The sequence below is a fragment of the Alosa alosa genome, chromosome 14, assembly GCF_017589495.1.
Source record: "Alosa alosa isolate M-15738 ecotype Scorff River chromosome 14, AALO_Geno_1.1, whole genome shotgun sequence".
Classification (NCBI taxonomy): domain Eukaryota; kingdom Metazoa; phylum Chordata; class Actinopteri; order Clupeiformes; family Clupeidae; genus Alosa; species Alosa alosa.
In genome coordinates, this window is record NC_063202.1 from 21,038,076 (window position 1) to 21,058,927 (window position 20,852).

General features: G+C 42.5%; 2 protein-coding genes across 2 annotated transcripts; one reads left to right on the top strand and one right to left on the bottom strand.

Annotated features, from left to right (window-relative positions):
- Positions 1-1,982: 1,982 nt before the first annotated feature.
- Positions 1,983-13,604, top strand: LOC125307216 (pre-mRNA-splicing factor RBM22-like). The gene is made up of 11 exons (XM_048263070.1): positions 1,983-2,126; positions 3,511-3,564; positions 6,166-6,195; positions 6,333-6,465; positions 7,881-7,981; positions 9,542-9,714; positions 10,793-10,993; positions 11,518-11,682; positions 11,968-12,056; positions 12,477-12,608; positions 12,724-13,604. Exons 1-11 carry the CDS (start codon positions 2,073-2,075, stop codon positions 12,861-12,863), a joined length of 1,272 nt encoding a protein of 423 aa, XP_048119027.1. The 5' UTR covers positions 1,983-2,072; the 3' UTR covers positions 12,864-13,604.
- Positions 13,542-19,863, bottom strand: myoz3a (myozenin 3a). The gene is made up of 6 exons (XM_048263072.1): positions 19,705-19,863; positions 19,012-19,105; positions 17,176-17,336; positions 16,202-16,358; positions 15,811-15,994; positions 13,542-14,545 (listed from the first exon to the last, which is right to left on the bottom strand). Exons 2-6 carry the CDS (start codon positions 19,097-19,099, stop codon positions 14,362-14,364), a joined length of 774 nt encoding a protein of 257 aa, XP_048119029.1. The 5' UTR covers positions 19,100-19,105; positions 19,705-19,863; the 3' UTR covers positions 13,542-14,361.
- Between the last annotated feature and the right edge of the window lie 989 nt (positions 19,864-20,852).

Consider the following 20,852-nt stretch of genomic DNA (forward strand, 5'->3'; position numbering starts at 1 on the left):
TTCCAAGTAGGCCTATGTGGTTTAGTGACAAACTTGGGTAAATTGACAGAATAAGTTGTAAACCTTCCAGTAGAAAAGCTGTATACAGGAAACATGGTTGTGTGTATTTTAATATTCATAGTGGGCTTAATAGTAATAGAATATTCTCATATATGATATATTATAAAGTGATGACATCCAATATAAACACTGGGAACATAACTAATCTATGTTTGACAGCATAGACAGAAACTGGTTTGATACAAGTTTTAATGGGTTAAATTAACAGAAAAAAATCCATTAACATTTTCAGTTCAGTGCCATCAAAAATAAAGTTTGATGAACAGACATTGGTGTGGCATAAGTAAAGGAAATGGAGTAACTGGGTTCAATATCAACAGCATTTGTTAGACAAGTTCCATAAATATTGTCAAGTGCAAGTTTGTAGGTTTGTTTCTGATCCTTAAAAAACAGACATTGGTTTGGCATAGTAAGTGTAACTTCATCAATTCAAGACAAAAAGGTGACTTGTCACTTGTACAGTGTCAATGGGTTCATCAACAGCATCTGTTATTTACAGTTCACAGAAAGCTTTCAGCCCCAATGAAGAGATTAAATAAATAAGAATTAAGAAACATTTTAGAAACTGCTAAGATCAGCCCCGCTTCATTGCAATCAGTAAAGAATCGGGAGTGTCTTCACAGGCTCAGTGAGACAGAGGTTACTGTCATGCAGTTGGTTCTATGATTTCGATAACTGGTGCATGCAATTTTGTATGTTCCCACCTTGCTAAAATTGCTTGGGTACACTTTGGCTAAGAAAAAAGTGCTTCAGACAGCAGGTTGGCAAATAAGATAGCAGTACATAGTGAAACTGGGTAAACTCCCTAAAAGAGGACCGAGTCAACCAGACGATGGGGAAATGGGACACAGAGTGGTGAATACAGGTGATGAAGGTGGAGCTCATAAATCAAATATTCAGTCACAGTGTAGCAGATGCCCTCCAATACTGCAATGAAGAGCTGCACCTTCCTCAGTTCCAGGGATGTGAGGAGACTATTCAGTTCATTCACAGTCTCCTTGAGCAAGGCAGTTGTTCTGGGGAGATATAAAATAAATAAATGAATAAAATGAATAAAGGAATTTGAGAGGCATCTTATTCTTGTTAGGGTAAATGACATGTGAATAATACAGTGTTGGGCAAGCTACTTAGACATTGTAGTGAGCTAAACTATCAGTTACTCTGCTATGAATAAAACACTACACAATACTACCACCCAGTCAAATGTATTATTAACACAAACACAGCAGTAGGCTAGTTCTCTACATAGGAAGCTACTTTAAATTGTGCCAATTACACATGACAAGAAAAGTGTAGCTTGTGTGGCTAAGCCACTTGATAAATAAAGAAGTTAAGCTATTGAAAAGTTACTTTATTCAGAAAATAGTGAAGCTACCAACACGCTTAGGCTACAAGTAGCAGCTAGCGATTGCCCAATAAAATAGGCTACAGTCTGTGTCACTTGTGTAAAATTCGCCAGCCAAATCTAGTATGATTTATTTCTACAATAGGCTTTTTGTGTCAGTTGTAATCTAAGTCAGTGTTATGGAATATGACTTATTAAGTCTCGGTTCATAGCCAGGTGAACACCGAGTAAACAGCCTAGCTAGCTGGCTACGATTCTCATACAGTAAGATCAAAGATCCTTGCTCCTTCTCAACTCTCTGGTAATATTCTATTCACAAAATACAACCATTAGTACGGTAATGTTAAATCTCACTTGAGAAAAGTAAATCCCCCGAGCCCTGTTTGCGATGGTTCGTCGATTTGAGCAGGAACATGCTGCACAGTACTGGCATCTTGTGTCTTCTGCTGCAACGCAACGAGGAGTATGACCGGTCCAAGATGGCGGCCGCATTTCTCGTTTCCAGCAGCCAATGCGGCGTCTATGTATATTATGTCTATGGTGTAGGCTATCATGACCGAAGTATGGGTGGCAGGTTTTTACCACTACGATTTCCCGTAGTGCGCAAGTTGTGCGCAACCATTCTGCAAGTGAGCGGGAGCTCTGAGCGAGTCGAGAGCTGTGGAAGATGGCGACGTCCTTAGGAGCTAACACATATAACCGACAGAATTGGGAAGATGCGGTATGCTGTCTTAATTTGACTGTTTATTCTTCTATTTTACATGGGCATATATGTTGGTACTCAAACATCCCTTTAGATTAAATCATTACGAAATGCCAGCTAGCAGTACAACTGTTCCCGACCGTAGGCAAGCATGGGAACTCCTGCTTATTGACTGGTTAGCAAGCTAGCTATATCGAAATGTTTTGAACATGGTTATAGAGAAACATCATTCCTTTAACTATGTAGTCTGTATGGTTGTTAAATAGCTATTGCTGTGCTTGCCTGACTTTACAGTCAACAGAAGTTCAACAGCACAGATATCGTTAAGCTAAATTGCTAGCTGTGCTAAATAGCTAGCCCCGGCTGATTAGTGATAGCCGTGTAGTGCTAATTAGTGCCTGAACTAACAACGGTGATAACGTTAACCAGGTAGTAGCTAGCTAGCTAATTATGTCTAGCTCTATGGCTAGTTGTGGTCTGATAAATCTAACACCAAGCTTATAGCTTGCTGGTGCAAACTGGAAATAGATGTCATGTGTGTGGTGTGTTGTGATTTGGCGGACAACGTGTCAGTTAAATTCAGGTAGCAGCTAACGTTAACGTTAATCATTCCAGCTGACTTCCAGCAGGGGTGTAACTAGCAGTGAAATCTTGTAAAGGAAGGTTTTAAATGCGGTTGTTTACTCAATTCCAAAGAAATACATGTCCATGCCAGATTAGCAATTGTATTTGCGTGCCCGTGTTTTAGGGTAATTGGAAACGGGCTTTAATGCCATCTTGGCCAGGCGGACCTGCATAGCAAATCCCGAATATGCCAAAAGTTCGTATGGATATATCCAGGCTAGTAGTCTCTCAGTCTACAGGGAGTTACCCGGTTGCAAAGGGTGAGCGATTTGTAATATCTGCATAGTGAGACTGGAGCCCCAAACTCTTGAGTGCAGAGTGATGTAAGGAGACAGATTATATTTAGTCACACTGATGAGATGGATGTTACTGAAGAACCTACCGGGATAGAACTTGGATTGTAGCCATCCTTGTTACCAGTGGGTATATTGCAGTGTTTCCCATACATTTACTTATTTGTGGCGGCCCACCACAAAATCAACATTGACCACCACACAATGATTTTCCAGGTTTTACTAAATTGTGCTAAAATCTGGTTAGCATCATAACCATGTTGTGCTAATTTGTTAAAAACTGTTGCATTGAAGTTAATTCTGCAAACCAACCACCACAAATGGAATTCAATTCTCTGGGAAACACTGTATTGAGTGGTTGATTATTGGATGAAACATGCAATGAGCTGTTGAGTTTATTTCTTGTTGAGACCTCTTTGAATGTGGATATCATAGTCAACACTTGATTTATTTATGGATTTATTTATTATTTTTTTTCCACACAGGACTTCCCTATCCTCTGTCAGACATGCCTTGGTGAAAACCCATACATTCGAATGGTAAGTGGTTTATGTTTAGGGTCATTCCATGTGAAAACAGCCAATATCGGGGTATCATGTACATGACACCTCTCAGATTTTGCTGCAAAGCGGTAAATATATGCCTTATGTTACCAAACAAAGGAATCTGAAGTTTCAGGTCAATATCTCAAACGGTTTGCCTGTGGCGTCCATTTGAATTTCGGGTGCCACGGCCCTAATTGACACATTGGAATTTCACATTTCATCTTTTGCCATTTTTGGAAGCCCATACCGTCTGTTCTAATAGTGGTAGAGGGCTGGAAACTGGTGTGGTAGTTCATTTTAGCCTGTACTACACAATTCTGGAGGCAGAATCAACATTCCTTACTGTTTGGGTGAGAGGTGGGTCACCAAAGTCCTAAAAAATGTTGAAGGCATGTGTGATTTTTCACTTTTTGGGTGGCCCTAGCACCACAATTAATGATCATATTTATTCTAAACAGGATTATTTGTTATATGTGGGAACCTTGCTCTTGCCAAAATGAATTTGAAGGGTATGGTACCACTGGTGGGGGTTTTATGGGGGTCCAAAAACCCTCTCCGGCAGAGGTTACTCTTTTGGAACCCCATATTTGGACCCCCAAATGACCATGTGGGCACTTGATGATCCCAACGGGATTTATACCAGATAAAGATACATATTTGTTCTTTCTTTTAATTAAATAATTTTTTTGACTATGAAGCTCCGTAATATGCATTTTATTCTTCATAATGCATAATTTTGGACATTGTTTCCAGAAGTCTGGAATGTAGATCAGGGAGAATTTAGTGATGATAAAGCATGAAAACTATTGGAAATAACTTAGTATTATCCTCAGTGATGCCAAACAATTAAATACTGAGACTGTCACGGATTAACCCTTTATCCCCCATGAAAGAGACCCGCCATCAAACTTTTAAAGAACTAAATAACAAGAATGTTACATAGTGTAAGAACACTACAAATAAAAGGGAGTTTTTCCTTGCCCCTGTCACTCTCCAAATAAAATTGAAAATTAAATTGAAGAGTGTCTTTAACTATTATGCAAGAAATTGTGGAAGCAGTGGCATCATTTTGTCATTGGCTTTTGTATTGGTGAGCACTGCGTCCATAGATGTCTGGCACACTGACACAACAGATGATATTTTGTAATGGCACCCAACAGGGGATCTGTCTTTGATCCGATGGCCATGTGAGGATGTTGTTGACACACTTCATGAATTTCACAAAAACGTCACCATGTTCATCTAAACGTTCAACAATGTTTCCAATGAACCAGTCATCATCATAGATACAGGCAATGTATTTGCCTGGTTGGAAAATTGAGTTTTGTGGCTGATCTGACTGCGAGTGTGCCTCCGGGTGTTCTGTATCCAAGTGTTCTGAATCCGATTGTTGTCCTGCATCGACATCTGTGAATATTGTATCCATTAAGAACATTACATTTTCCTTTCTTAACGCAGAAGATATTAAAAAACACGAGGAAACGTATGAACTGGAGAGACGTTACGCCTCGGCCAAAATGATCTGTGGAACACGTTCGCATCATTGCTTTATATCAATTTTGAAGTTCGATAGAGGATCTATTTCATGGGGGATAAGGGGTTAATCTGTTACAGTCTCAAAATTTAATTGTTTGTCATCACTGAGTATAATACTTATTTCTACTATTTTAAGTTATTTCTACTATTTTCATGATTTATCATCACTAAATTCTCCCTGATCTACATTCCAGACTTCTAGAAACAATGTCCAAAATGGTGCATTATGAAGAATAAAATTCATATTATGGAGCTTCATAGTCAAAAATGTTATTTCATTAAAAGAATGAACAAATATGTATCTTTATGTGGTATAAATCCTGTTCCCATTCATCAAGTGCCCACATGGTCATTTGGGGGTCCAAATATGGGGTTCCAAAAGAGTCTCCTCTGCCAGAGAGGGTTTTTGGACCCCCATAAAACCCCCACCAGTGGTACCATACCCTTCAAATTAATTTTGGCAAGAGCAAGGTTTCCACATATAACAAATAATCCTGTTTAGAATAAATATGATCATTAATTGTGGTGCTAGGGCCACCCAAAAAGTGAAAAATCACACATGCCTTCAACATTTTTTAGGACTTTGGTGACCCACCTCTCACCCAAACAGTAAGGAATGTTGATTCTCCAGAATTGTGTAGTACAGGCTACAATGAACTACCACACCAGTTTCCAGCCCTCTACCACTATTAGAACTGACGTTATAGGCTTCCAAAAATGGCAAAAGATGAATTGTGAAATTCCAGTGTGTCAATTAGGGCCGTGGCACCCGAAATTCAAATGGACGCCACAGGCAAACCGTTTGAGATATTGACCTGAAACTTCAGATTCCTTTGTTTGGTAACATAAGGCATATATTCACCGCTTTTCAGCAAAATCTGAGAGGTGTCATATACATGGGCGGCAGAGTTGGCGTGGAATGACCCTTTACTTAAAACAAATGTCTAGACTGAAGAGTATCACGTTTATCCCATGCATGCATGCAGTTTATGTTGTGAATGCAGATTTGTGTTGTCTTTGATACATGTATGGTTGTTAATTTGTGTTGTCGTCTGATAGACCAAAGACAAGTATGGCAAAGAATGCAAGGTAAGAACCGAAACCTGAACTACCTGCATAACGATCACTGTCCCCATTTGGCATTTTACTTTGTTTTTCTACACAATGGTGGTCTGTACAATAAGTGAGTTTGCTTTCATTGTCCATATTTTGATATTTCTCGTCAGATCTGTGCTCGTCCTTTCACGGTGTTCCGCTGGTGTCCTGGCGTCCGTATGCGCTTCAAGAAGACCGAAGTTTGTCAGACGTGCAGCAAGATGAAAAATGTCTGCCAGACCTGTCTGCTGGACCTGGAGTATGGTAAGAATTCATTGGGAATGACAGGGTTCCCACGGGTCATGGAATTTCTGGAATAATTATATGCTTGATGTGTGAATGTGCATTGAAATGTGTGAATAGCTGTCATGGCATACATTTATAAGTTGGGTTTTAGTGCCACCTTGTGGATTATTTTAAATTAGGAAATCAGTCACAAATTTCTATGGTACTTTAATTTGACGTCGAGTCAGTTCAAGTAGAGGTTTGCGCAGGACTGATTTTGCTCCCGTCCGCATCTGTAACATGATGTCCCGCTCCCGCCCGCTAAAGCCCGCATGCAGGAGGGATAGCCTATTCAGTTTTTCTTTCTGTCTCACGAAAGGAGCACACACCTGAGAAAGACTCCAGATGTCTGATTTTAAGTTTCTTGGTTCTGAATGTAGGCTAACAACTAAGGTAGGCCTAGTCTAGTGCCCTCTTCCTCTGTCATGTTTTCGATTTCAAGTTTTGACAATGAGCAGCAGGAACGAATTGAACCCACGTAAACGACAATATAGGCTAGGCCTGCTATCCGTCAGTTATGCTTAAACCCTATTTTTTAATGCTGCCTAACAGAACATCCAGCTGAACTATAGTTATGTACACTACTTTAATCATTTCCATATTTAATTTTACGCACATATTTAATTTGTGGGAGTGCGGAAGTTTGTCCCGCACCCGGGAACGCACCTCTCTCATCCCGCCCACCCCCGCAAAGAGCTTTCAAAAGTTGTCCCGCACCCGCGAACGCGCCTCTCTCATCCCGCCCACCCCCGCAGAGAGCTTTCAAAAGTTGTCCCGCACCGGGAACGCGCCTCTCTCATCCCGCCCACCCCCGCAAAGAGCTTTCAAAAGTTGTCCCGCACCGCGCTCTTTTGCGTCACGACCCGCGGGTCCAGACCTCGAAGTTCAAGTTTAAAGTAAACAAGGAAGTAGTAGCTGACAATCGTTCGAACCACGTTAACGTTAGAATTGAAAGGACACATTTTAATGTACATTTTCTTTTGCATTTATTTGCTGTTTTACAAATTGAAAATCACTGAACTGAGGATTTTTTTAGAAGCCATATATCTACTTCTGTCTCAGACGTTATGAATATGTTAGCAGTCTGTCTAGTTGGGCAAACGGTCGCGCAATAAGGACAGAACAATAGCCATCATCAGTTATATCACAACACCACTCAGAAACAGTGACCGCAGCCCCCAAAAAATGTTGTTCTACTTTTAAAATAAGTTCTGTTTTATGAGCTGCTAATGATGTCATATTCCGAGGCCTTTGACACTGTAAGGAACTTCAGCAGCTCCCACAGAATACCAAGCGTGTCATTAGCGCCCCGGCAGGTCTCATTATCTCTGGGATCGTTTGATGGACCCCATCATGACCTGAAGTCATTTAAACATTCTTCTCTTGATTAACAGGCCTGCCAATTCAGGTTCGAGACACTGGCCTGGCCGTTAAGGACGACATGCCGAAGTCGGACGTGAACAAGGAGTATTACACGCAGAACATGGAGCGAGAGGTAACTTGAAACCAAGTACTACTCACCATGATTGTAATTTTGATACCACAGATGAATGAAGACCCAGTCCTACCAATTGTAGGAAAAATCAGGAACAGAGTTTTATTTACAATTGATAAGCATCAGAGTAGAGACAGAATGACTTCACCTAAAGATCTATCAGCTGCTCTAACTAGACAAACAGTTAGGGTTTAAGTATCCTTCCAGGCTGACGGGAGATGCTGTTGGTCATCCCATCTTACGTGGACTACACTGAATCAGACTACGATTAGTGGCTACCTGGCATTCCGGAGCAGGCAGCTACTGACATAGCCATGCAGACATAATATTTCCGCTTATCTCTACTAACACCTATCTCTCTAACACTTACATATACACAGGAACAGTACAGGAACAGAATGAAATAACAACAGTCATCTCATATGTGGTAGAACACATAGCAGAAACATCAGGACATAAACCACTTATGAATATAAAAATCATAAGTTCTGAATCCGGTAATCTCAACCAGCATGTGGTTCTTTGATGGAGCTTGCCTATGCGGTTCTGTGGATGTTCTAACACTTTTAGCAAGCTATTATGTGAGCTATTTTATGTGGTTAAGAATTGTGGAATATTTTTTATCAGAATACTGCCGTGTGTTCTAGTGCAAGCTGCTGTATTGAAGGTGGTATAATTGAGGAATACTCTGTGGAAAATGTAAATGTCTTGATGGTACTGTAGTCAATAGTATCAATGCCAACAGCTTTATTACTTGTAATGGGTGTGTGGTACACCCAAAGCAAGCAGCCACATTGTTGCTAATAGGCATTTGGAATAAGAGGAATACTGCAGTGTCTCTGCAGGCTGCTCCGTTGCCTCTGATGCTTTAACTGGCTCGGCACAGTCCCACGGTCAGTGCTCGGCCATCTCTATTGCAGCTCCACCTGTTCACTGGGATCTGGTTTTATGTGCACGGATTTTCAAGCCTCTCCTCTTGCACCTCTGCAATGTCTTAGATTATTAGCTCTTCAGAAAAGCAGTTTCATTAAGAAGGAGAATGTCTCATGCACTAAGTATAGCACCACTTACAACAAGTCTTGCTGATCCTAGCACTTACCACCCGTCTTGAACTGACACTCAACTGTTTGAAAACAGCACTCACTGATGCACTTGTTCTTACTGTACTCTACCGTTTTTAAATTGTCCTAAAATTGTTGAGAGCATTGCTTTAAAACTTAAACTGTTCACCATGTTGTTAGTCGCTTTGGTTAAAAATGCGTCAGCCAAATGTAATGTAATGTAAAAGTATATCTGTTATGCGTGGGTCAGCTGTTTTTCACTGGACTCAACTTTAGTAGCAGTGTAGGATAGTGTTGACTTTTCAGTAGCCCTTTTTGCCCTGCCTGCTCGAAGTGGGGTTATGGTGAATCTCTATTGCCATGGCATTCCGTAGGAAACATACTCATGCTCGCTCACACTCACTCTCACACTCACTTTACTCTCCTTATATTTTTATCAATGTAAATATATTCATTGATATGAGATAATGTATTCATTACCTATTGGTGCTTCCCTCAGATCCAGGGCTCTGATGGCACCCGTCCGGTGGGCTTGCTGGGCAAGGCCCCGGGCCACAGTGACATGCTGCTGAAGTTGGCGCGCACCACGCCCTACTACAAGAGGAATCGGCCACACATCTGCTCCTTCTGGGTGAAGGGAGAGTGCAAGAGAGGAGAGGAGTGCCCCTACAGGTCAGAGAGGGGAACACTTGGCCCCGCTACAAAATCTGTTTTTTTTTTTTTTTTTTTTTTAATGCCTAGAGTTACTGACACTGAAGATCTGAAATGTTGGGGGCCCCTGTGTCAAAATGAGCCATTTGAGATGAAAGTTAAACGATTGTGTTGTGTTGCATGTATATTCAGTAATCCTAGCTGTGAGTTTTATTGAGGTTGTTCAGAAGCACATGTATTCTTTTACACAAACATACGCCACAGACCACTTGAAGGTGCAAACAATATCAGAGTTTTGGTTGATTTGACCATCCGTTAACTTTGCACCAGGCATTTTAATTTGGATAGACAATAGCAATACATCATAGGAGTAATTAACGTCAAAAAATCTAGACTGGAGTAACTTAACATTTGACACCTCCGATATGTTTAGTGTTCTAAAGATGTCAAATAACCGCTATAGTTACCAAATTCATAGCCAAGGAGCCAGAAGTGAACACGCATGGATGGCTATAAAAACTGTGCTTTCATTATACAACTAAACACGACAAATTACTTTTATAACCCTTGAGCCAGCTCCTTATATGTGATCTCAATGGCAATGCAGCGTTTGTTTGCACCTCCAACAGCATGGCGTACCTGGTTACCGCCCAAAAACGCCCTTAAAGGCCCACAAATACCCGTATGTTTGTGTGAAAGAATATTTGGCCTGTTGAGTTGTAGTTTCCTGGAACATGAGCTAGGTGGCAGACTTGAACAAGATTTGACAGGACTCATAGGGCTATACAGACACAAGTACTATATCAGTATCCTGATTTTCACTGTTACACACAGTATTTACCTCTCACACACCTTACACAGTATTTACCTCTCACACTTGAGAAAAACTTGCATTTTTGTAAGTATGGTATGGTGCCCCACAATCACCCATAAACCCCCTTGTAGGCTGCTGCTGTGATTCATCTGTATTTTTGTAAAAAATAATCTCATATTTGTCCTATGTATACCAAGTGTCATATTTGTCCTATGTATACCAAGTGTTGCACATTTAAATGGTTGCTGGTTCTCATGGGTTTCTGATGTGCTGATGTGTCCTTAGGCACGAGAAACCCACAGATCCAGATGACCCCCTGGCGGATCAGAACATCAAGGACCGCTACTATGGGTTAAACGACCCGGTGGCAGACAAACTCCTGAAGCGAGCGTCTGCCATGCCGAGGCTAGACACGCCAGACGACAAGTCCATCACCACCCTCTACATAGGAGGCCTGGGAGACAACATCACCGACTCCGAGCTCAGGTGGGGAAATTGTTTTGAATTGAATTTTTTCAATATTTATGCCTTGAGGTAATGCATTATGTACAAAGTGATGTATTGAAGGCATATTCTATATTCTTGTATATTTCTTCTGCATGGGCTTTTGAGGATTTAGGTCTTCAATATTCAGAGGGAGATTGATATGCTTACATATTAAGTTTAAAAACAAATCAATTGGGAAGAAAGAGTGAGCAGATGTGTTTTTATGTTGAGATTATCTACAAAAATGTAATACCCTCATCTGTATAATGCTATCTCTCTCTCCTATCTCTTTTTATCTATCTATCTATCTATCTATCTATCTATCTCTATCTATATATCTCTCTCTGTCTCTATCTCTTTCTTGCTCTCTCTATCTATCTATCTATCTATCTATCTATCTATCTATCTATCTCTTTCTCCATCTCTTTCTATCTCTATCTATCTCTTTCTCTATCTCTTTCTGTCTCTCTCTCTATATATAAAATGTTGTGAATCACTCATTCTCTTCCATTGGCCTCCTGCAGGAACCATTTCTACCAGTTTGGCGAGATCCGCACCATCACAGTGGTGCAGAGGCAGCAGTGTGCCTTCATCCAGTTTGCCGCACGGCAGGCAGCAGAGCTCGCTGCGGAGAAGTCCTTCAACAAGCTCATCATTGGTGGACGCAGGCTCACCGTCAAATGGGGCAGGTCAGTTCGGAGCAGCAGAGCAGCCTGTTATGTGCGTTAAATGTGGTGCTTTGTGATGAGTGGAGCCACTATGCTTGTTGATGTGCTTTAAATGTGCTACTTTCTGGGAGTCAATGTGCTGGGGTTGTTTTAATGCGCTATAAATGTGGTGTTTTGTGGAAATAAATCAGTTGGCTTATGTGGCACGTGCCAGTGGGGAGTTCTGCCTCTTAACTGTGTGTGTCACTGTGTGGGTGTGTGTGTCTGTGTGTGTGTGTGTGTGTGTGTGTCGTGCTGCTTATTCAGGTCCCAGGGAGCCAGAGGGAGAGAGAAGGACCAAGATGGGGTCAGCGAGATGGGAAACAGGCTCGAGCCCGTACCAGGACTCCCTGGAGGTAATTGTGTGTTTTTGAGAGAGAGGGAGACCACAAAACAGAGTGTGTGTGTGTGTCTGTCTGTTTGAGAGAGAGAGGGAGACAATGAAACTGCGTGTGTGCGCACCACTGCATCTGTATGAGGATGTTTATATATTTATGTACAGTATGTGTGTTTGTACATTTGTGAGGGCAAGGGTAGAAAAATCATAGTCAAAGTTCAATCAAAGGTTGAATTGCATGTTTGTTTTTGTGTGATCTTTGGAAAACACTTATAAACACAAATAAAAGTGCCTTGCTCTGATTACGACTCACTCGTGGCTGTGCGTGCTCGTGATCAGTTCCACTCTGAGTCTTGAGAGGAAGCACAGAAGCAGTGTCGGATAAGGACACTGACCTCCATATGCATTGGTATTAATGGGGTATTTTGTGCCTCCTCAGCCCTTCCCCCACCCCCTGCCCAGGAGGAGGAGGTGCCTACCAACTACTTCAACCTGGACCCAAATACCTCATCGGCAGTCATGAACATGGCCATGCCCCCTCCCCCTGGCATACCCAACCCCCCACCTCCCGGTGCGCAGCTCCGTCCAGCCTACTATTACCTTTTTATCAGATTTGATCTGCATTTAGATGTGGACAGGGCTGATTTGACCTATTGCTTTGTGTGTGTGTCTGTCTGTCTGTCTAGGTTTCGGACCGCCGTTATTCCATCCCATGGGGCCGCCCCCGCCTCCACCCATGGGCCTCAGACCTCCAGGCCACATCCACTACCCTTCCCAGGATCCTCAGCGCATGGGCACCCATGCCACTCGCCACGCGGCAGAGTAACGCCCTGCTCCATCTACCTCAGCCAGCTCGCTAAGTGCCAGCTTCGCACCGACCTGATCAAAGGAGTGTTCTCAGTCTGGTGCCATTTCTTCAGCTTCGTAGCACTTTCTCTGAGAGTGGAACACTTGGTGAGGGGAAAAATGCTCATCAAAGACTGAGTGGGTTGAGGTGAATCCTCATACTCGTAGTCTCTACTTGCCATATAGTCCATGGATGTGAGCAACACCGGCCAAATGGCTGCTGAATAGACTTCCATAGTAATAACTGTTGCTTACCCGACAGTTATAATGTATTGGTTTAACAAGAGATATCTGTTTTCACTTCTGCCACTGTCATCTTTGGACTGTTATTATTAGTATTAGTATTTTATGTATTATGTTTTATTTTTATTTTTTTTATGTTTACTTAAGTTTTTAATGGTATGTGCAGCTGCTATAAGTTGCTGTATGGATAACCTATGAGTAATTTTTCTTCTCAAATCACATCATGAATTAATACTCAAAATTGAGCAGTTGATCTTTGATGATTTGACCTTCAAATCAGCTCAGAATTGTTTAAGGTCCAAACCATTTTGATCTGTTTTTTTAAGCGAACACAGTACCAACATGTTTCAGCTGATTCACAACATGGATTTCCCCACTGTAAGTCAGGACAACAATTCACAAATGTAGACTCAGATCACACCAGTTACAGTCCATTTTAAACAATAAAATATTCCTTTCTATTTGGCAATCCAGCATATTTTTGTTGTCTCTATTTGGCAATCCATATGTTTGGTGTCTCTTTATCAGGATACTGATATGATATTCTGACAGAATACCATATTTCACAAAAATAAATAATGTAAAATTAAAGTGCCTTATATTCGTGTCGATGACCTGTAATGCATAGCATCAGTCCAGTGTGTCACACTTGCTGCCTCCTTGCTAACAATAAATTATCTCTTGAAACGCAACACAAAGGAAGCTTTAGGCGTCCACCTTGCACGGTGGTCCCAGATAGTGGTAGAGTCCGGAGCAGAACTGGGCATCTGAGCCAAGTGGGAATTCCAAGTGTATGGTTTAGTGACAAATGTGGGTAAGATAAATGTATTAGCTTATTTGCCGTCTACCCCGGAGTTGGATAAGGGTATGCATATCGTTCTGTTCTGTAGGTGCAATAATCAGTCTGTCTGCATTAGCTTACTGTATGCATCCTCATATCATACTCTGAGGATGACGGCAAATAAGCTTCTCAACAAGTTGTCGTGTTAACTTACCCAGCTTTGCCACTAAACCACTTGGAAATGCCCCCCAGATCCGCCCCCGAGTCACATGCTATCTGGTTGGCCTAAACTGATTGCATAGGCCCAGTCTCATCCAACTCACACACATCCAACACATCAGTGGCCAGTAGTGAGAAAATGCAAGCGCAGGTACGAGCCAATCTCAGTCTCTCTCGCCCCAGGACAGACGCCCCCTGGGGGTTGGCTGGCGTATTGTGACTGCTGTCTGGCCCATCACAGATCTGAGGACTCCGGGGTGTAGTCCATGCCCCATCCCCGGGGCGCCCGGTTGAAGTTGGGCCGCGAGGCCATGCGTTCCAGCACGGAGCCTGGCAGGTTCTGAGAGTCAACCTGCTCGAAGTTGATCACGGGGATGACCCGCTTGCTCGCCATTTGGCCGCCAAATGGCATCGCCGCTCTGCAAGAGTGAAAGACAGAGAGAAGATGGAAAACGGAAAAAACCCAAGGTAAGTTTGCATGCCAATACATGTCTTTAATGCCTGTTGCCATGAGCCTACTCCTGGAGGCACAGGCCTCATTGTCAAAGCAAAGACCCTTTGCTTTTCCTTGAGACAATAGCAATGAATGGAGATGCTATGTAAAAAAATAGCATTGACCATTATTTCATAAGAGAAAAATATAGCTTGAGGGTGATATAAGTTGTGTTATGAGTCAATAGTATATGTGTCACAGCACAAGGCCCTTGGTCAGTTGGACTTGAGAAGCCCATCCTCATCCCCAAGTAGCCTATATTGCTTAATATGCTATGCAGAGGAAAAACGGAATGAGTCTCCAAGGCTTCGTTTTATGAATCTCAAAAAAAAAATTGTCAGGGTCTCCTTTTGTGTGGCTGTATTGGGTCACTGGAGTGACGCAATTCGGCGTGTCAGGGAAACTGGATCTGTGTACGCAACCAGACTTGAGGGGCTGACAGGCATGCGATGGGGGCTCCTATGGGTCATCTTTCCACAGTGGCCCCTTGCATAGCTGTGGATGACGCTAGTTGCCAGGACCCAGATCTGCTTTCAAGCAGGAAGAGGGAATGGAAACAGGGCGTGGTGCCACAATGCTAATTTAAGAGATAATGGTGATTATAATATGATAGTCGTATTCGGTCATCATCAGATCTATTTCAGGGGGATGGCCATGAGTGTGTCTTAATATGCCCAGAGCCTGTACTTGAACCATGGCCACGGCACTTAGACCACGACCAGTCTGGCTTTTGTTACTGGAGAGAAGACCCATGCAACTGTGATCATTAGCACTTGTTTTATTATTAGGCTGTCTTCTGAAGCTGATATTAAATGCTTTGACCTTAAATGTCCTTTGCCTTGATCTCCATACTAATGTATTATCAAAGCACTCAAAGGGATTCATGAGTTGGCAAGAAAGGAGGTGCAGGCCGTAGCCACTGCTGTTTAATTTAGCCATCAAGTACAGTACCTTCCCTGAGGACCTCCAGAGCAGCAACTGGACACATCTAAAAGTGTGTCTAAAGCTTTAGCTTTGTTGGCTACACTATTTATCGGATACTAAAATTTTAGTAGTAGGTCATCTAATATTATGCTATGTTATGTATTCTATTGGGTTCATTACTTTTGGAATACTTTTGGAAATTGATGGTTTTAACTTTTGAACAGCACGTAATGTTTTAATGACATGTCTGTTGGCAGTTGCTCTTACCTGTTGAAACACCTGTAGTTGGAGGGTGGGAGTTTCTGTGGGGGCTCTGGGAGCTGGGAGCTTAGGGAGGCCACCAGGTTGTCGGTGCTCCCCAGGGCTTCCCTCCATGGGGAACAGTAGGACTTTGGGATCACAGTGGCGTTGAACTTCTCAGTGGGGATTTCCCTCAGAGGGCCAGAATATCCTGTAGGTAGCACAGTGAAGGTTGGAAAGCTTAGCTTGAGAAGGCGATAAAAAAAAAATTCCCTTTTAAATGTACTGTTGATTTTAATGATGGGGAATGTTGACAGGTTAAGGGAACGTAGAACTTCACTGAATGTGTGTCTATTTCCAACTCTCTGTGGAAAACATGCTCTCCATTATAGGATTCCTCGAGCACACGGTCCAGTACCTGGAGCAAGGACGTTTGGACATCCTTTCTTGGCCACCGTCATCTTGAGGGTGTTGACAAGGCTGGTTTTGCCAGGTATGATGTAGGTGAGATTCTCCTTCCCCATCTCTGGCGGGTTCTGTGTCTGGTTCTCTGCGGGGGTCATTTCAGGCTGGTCCTGCAGAATCAGACAGCTAATGTTGATGAGGCATGTATCTAGTCAGCCTTGCATAATGTTGCCGACACTGAGGTGTGTGTCCTACAGAGAAATATAGAGACGTCTTCATCTCGACACTATATTGACAGTTTCTTCTTAATGAAATGTGTGTTTTCTTTAAAATATTAAATATTTGTGTTCAGTTGCAATGTGAGAAGCTTTAGCAGAATGCTAAGCTCCTGCTTCCTAGCCACTGTGCCACTGTTATCCGTAGGTTTCAGCTCATAAATACATAGTAGGAAAACAGTGAGGGAGGATGGATGTGGAGAGTCTCTCCGCCATTAGTCCCATAAACTGAGGCTGTCATTTCTCCCGTGGGTCCTCTCATTCAGTCCCCCTGAAGGCCCCTACTGTGCTCAGCCATGCAGAGCAGCAGCTCACAGCAGAAAGTGAGAGCACAGGAGTCAGGATTTCATAGCTCGTCACGAGCCATAAAGCCAGTCCTCATAAATCTGGCTGACGTGCTAAGTAGGGGTTACGCAATATGTTCTGACAGGAGTTGACTGGATATCTGTAAGTCATGGTCCAAAAGAGTAATCTGATGAAAATCTACTGCATGTTGTGTCGTTTGCATTGTGTTTATTGTTGTATCAGTAGGATGAAAAAAACCAGCAGGTGCCACACCACAGCTACTCTGTTCATTCTCAGAATTATTAAAGAGTGTGAATTCTAAATTCTCTTTATTAGTGCATACGCAAACTTATTTTTGATTGGCTCTCATTGACACAAGCAAACAGCAAGTCTGTGAAGGGAAATGTGATATAATGTCATATCTTACGTATGTGAAGGGGTTGCTGTTGACAGTATTCTCCAGGGTGAATTTCTCAACTCGTTTTAGTCTCTCTTGAAACATTCGGGATCCTCTGTTTGAATTCAAATGCAGTTCTTCCATCTGAACATCCTTAGGGGTACTAATTTTCTTCCCTAGGTTCAGCCTCTCTGACACACACACACACACACACACACACACACACAGATGTGAAAGTAATTTAAGGTCACAGCATCAGACAGTTTTATTGAGAAGACACTGATATAGATAATGGAGACCACCCAACATGGAGGGCTGTCTCTCTCCTCACCCCTGAGACCACTTATTAGCGGACACTCCTGATATACTCTACCCCTTAAAAAGATCAAAAGTTCATAGCATGTTAAGTGGTGTCCCCCTTGGGTCAGGCCACAGGACTCCTTAAATTTAAAACTGTATGTGTGTTGTAATATTTGGATTAAGAGGTTCAACACTCTGGCACTCTGTTGAAATGAGAGGATGCGGCTGAGTGCTCTTCGAGGTTTGTTGTGGACATCCTACCGCATGGATGACAGACGTGCTTATAAATAGGTTGTTTAGGAAAAAAACAACATCTGAGGAGGAGCTGTCCAGTCCCTGTCTGTAAGTTCCAGTGTCATGCCAGGGCACGTGGCGGGATGGGCCCTGAACTCAGCTGGATAAAATTCCCCCTCCCTTGGGAGAGCGGTCATATTTAGCTGAGTTCGGGTCGCCTCAGTATAACACACACACACACACACACACACACACACACACACACACACACACACACACACACACACACTGGTCACTACATGGTTGAGGTCATTGTAAAATAAACATACAAATAAACAAACACACAAACAAAAAGCCTTGGACGCCATCCGAAGGGAATGCTCAGACGGTGGGCGGTGAGTATGGTCTCTGCTCACTCGGACAGGACGATCCCGGGGTTTTACAGCCTCAGCTGGCAACAGGGGAGAAAGCCTTTGATGTGTCTCCCACGGCTCATGTCACAGGTAATTTTAGACACTCACGGTGGGTGCCAACAAAACCGCTTCAGACCACTACACCACACTGGAAGAAAGGAGCATTCCTTGGACTGATCTCTTCATCAAACATGCTGTGTGTGACTTAGCTAAGGCTATTGTGGGTTTAGTTGTGTATTATGTGTCTTTACTACAGTGGAAGTTGGTAGTGATATGATATTTTCATCACTGAAGTACTGGTAGTTACAATTTCTAAACTTTACTGACTTAAATCCTCACGAATGAAGTAGAATGGCATTCCATTAACAGCTTGCATGCATTAAAATAAGAAGCCGTTTGAAGACCGCAGTTAAAAGCAAATTGCACTTTAAACACACTTAATAAAAGTGATATCCAAGGCAAAGAAGACTTTTTTTCATCACATTTGTTTTTGACAGAATTATCTTGGTATAGCTAATGCCTACTCCAAGCATTTCAACACTACTCATCACTGTTCTTTACTGATATTGCAGCACCATTACCACCAAGTTAGCATGCTGCCTCTATGTCTTTATTATTGAGCCAATAATCATCTGTTGCTATAAAACGTTTGGACCTCCAGTCGTTCTCTCTTCACCAAAGCTACTTTGGTGTTCTTTCTCACACACACACAAACATTTGATTTTAATGTTTGAGTTATTATTACAATTACTTTATTTGTGTTGCTGCCAATACATGAAATGTGACACACCATGACTGTGTAAAAGTGCAAAGCTTAGCAAATATAAAGACATTTTTGACTGTAGATGAGAGTTAGTCATGTAGGATCTAGTCACATTTGTGTGGCTTGTTTAGTCACGTTCGTGTGGCTTGTCCTTACCTCCTCGGACCTCACGGCTCAACGCCATGGCCTGCTGCTGCCGCTGCTTGGCCCAGTCGTCAGGCACTCCGTGCATCATCATCATCATGTTCCTCTGTCAAAACACATTAACACACAAAATGTTAATTTACCCTTTCTGCCCCATATAACGAACGACATAGATAAAAAGAAGTTCTAGGCTAACTGGTGTATCAACTTCCAGTGAGTTATGCTAAGCTCGCTAATGGTCTACAGTCTATATAATGGTTATTGCACACATGATATAAATGGCTTTCCACTATGCATTTGTTGGACACAGCTGCATTCAAACAAGTAAAAAATGTTTGTTTGGGTTTTTCGAGAGGCATTTAAGGTATATGGAGGGACAAACATCCCTTCTGATATTAATTACAGATAAAGAATACTGGCTCATTGTTTCATATTTTTGACTCTGCTTTTGTAATTGACATGACCATACACCTCTGAGTAGTTTGTCACGGTCCCTCACATTTTCCTCTAATCCGTCAGAAATAAACAAGACATATCAGGTCAAGACCAAAGCCCTGGTCTGATGGATTACAGGGGAACAGATACCCCCAACCCTCAACCTCTCCTCTGCGCATAGTCTGTCAACATCCACCCTGGATTAAGTGACTGTCACGTTCACACACTTCCCTCACACAGAAACTCAACTCTGCGCTGTACAGCACTCACCTGTGTGGGAGTCCTGTGGAGCTGATCAACGGGCTGTGGGTCTGGCTGAATCTCTGTGCTTTATCCTGGGCGTGTGTCTCACTGAGCTGTCCCAGAGCCCGTGTCAGAGGTGGCGCTCATCTGCAGCTTGTATAGACAGAGCCTCAGCTCGCCTCTCTTACATCACAAGGGTAATTTTAGCCAAGGGGTGAGGAGGATGACTATGGGGGCTGTGTGTGTGTGTGTGTGGGGGGAGGTTGGATTTACACCCCTGACCCTCCCCTTCATTCCTGATAATAAAAATCTGATCCTGTCACTCTGTGATCTGGCGTGTGTGAATTGCTGAGAACAGCTGCATGCCCAAGCAGGAGTGCAAGACTTTGGGCATCTTGTGTGTGTGTGTGTGTGTGTGTGTGTGTGTGTGTGTTGAGCGTGGAGGAGTGTCTGAGACAGTATGTGCCCAAGAAATCCAAGCAGACAAATGGCAACAGCCATGCACCTTGGCACAGAAGAATGTGTGGAGTGATGTCATGACAAGGTCAAAGGTCTAAACTGGGGTCAGGGGTCACCCATTCTTGTCAATAAGCTCTATCTGAGCCCCACAGCTATAAATTACCTCTAGCCTGAGAGCTATAAACTCGTGCATGCATGCATGCAGTCTTTACAGCAGTCTTGATGCGTGATCTGTTAAAGCCTGTTTTGTTTTCATAGAGGCAAAACAAACATAATTTCAAAATCTATTTCCAACCAGGATGTTTTGCAGACAGACAGATGTATGTCTGTCTCAGTAGCATCTTGAGACAGAATCAGTGCTCTAGCAACAGCAAAACACTCTATAGCAGTGGTACTTAAACCCTTCAAGCTCAGGGCACCCCTATACATAATTATTTTATCCACTGAAGTTAAATTCTTCCTTTTTCACTCTCAGCATCTTAATATACTGTATATCTGCCATATTGAAAATAATTTTAGACTTGACATTTAAACTGATATACAATTGTTTTTCTAAGTGACACTGATGAATTCAAAATATGATGAAAAGACTTCCACAGCACCCCTAGACTGGCGTCACAGCACCCACTTTGAGAAACCCTACTCTATAGATCCAGCAGAGTAGATGATAGATTTATAGTGTAGATTCCTTATATAGTTTATTTTTGCCGATGATC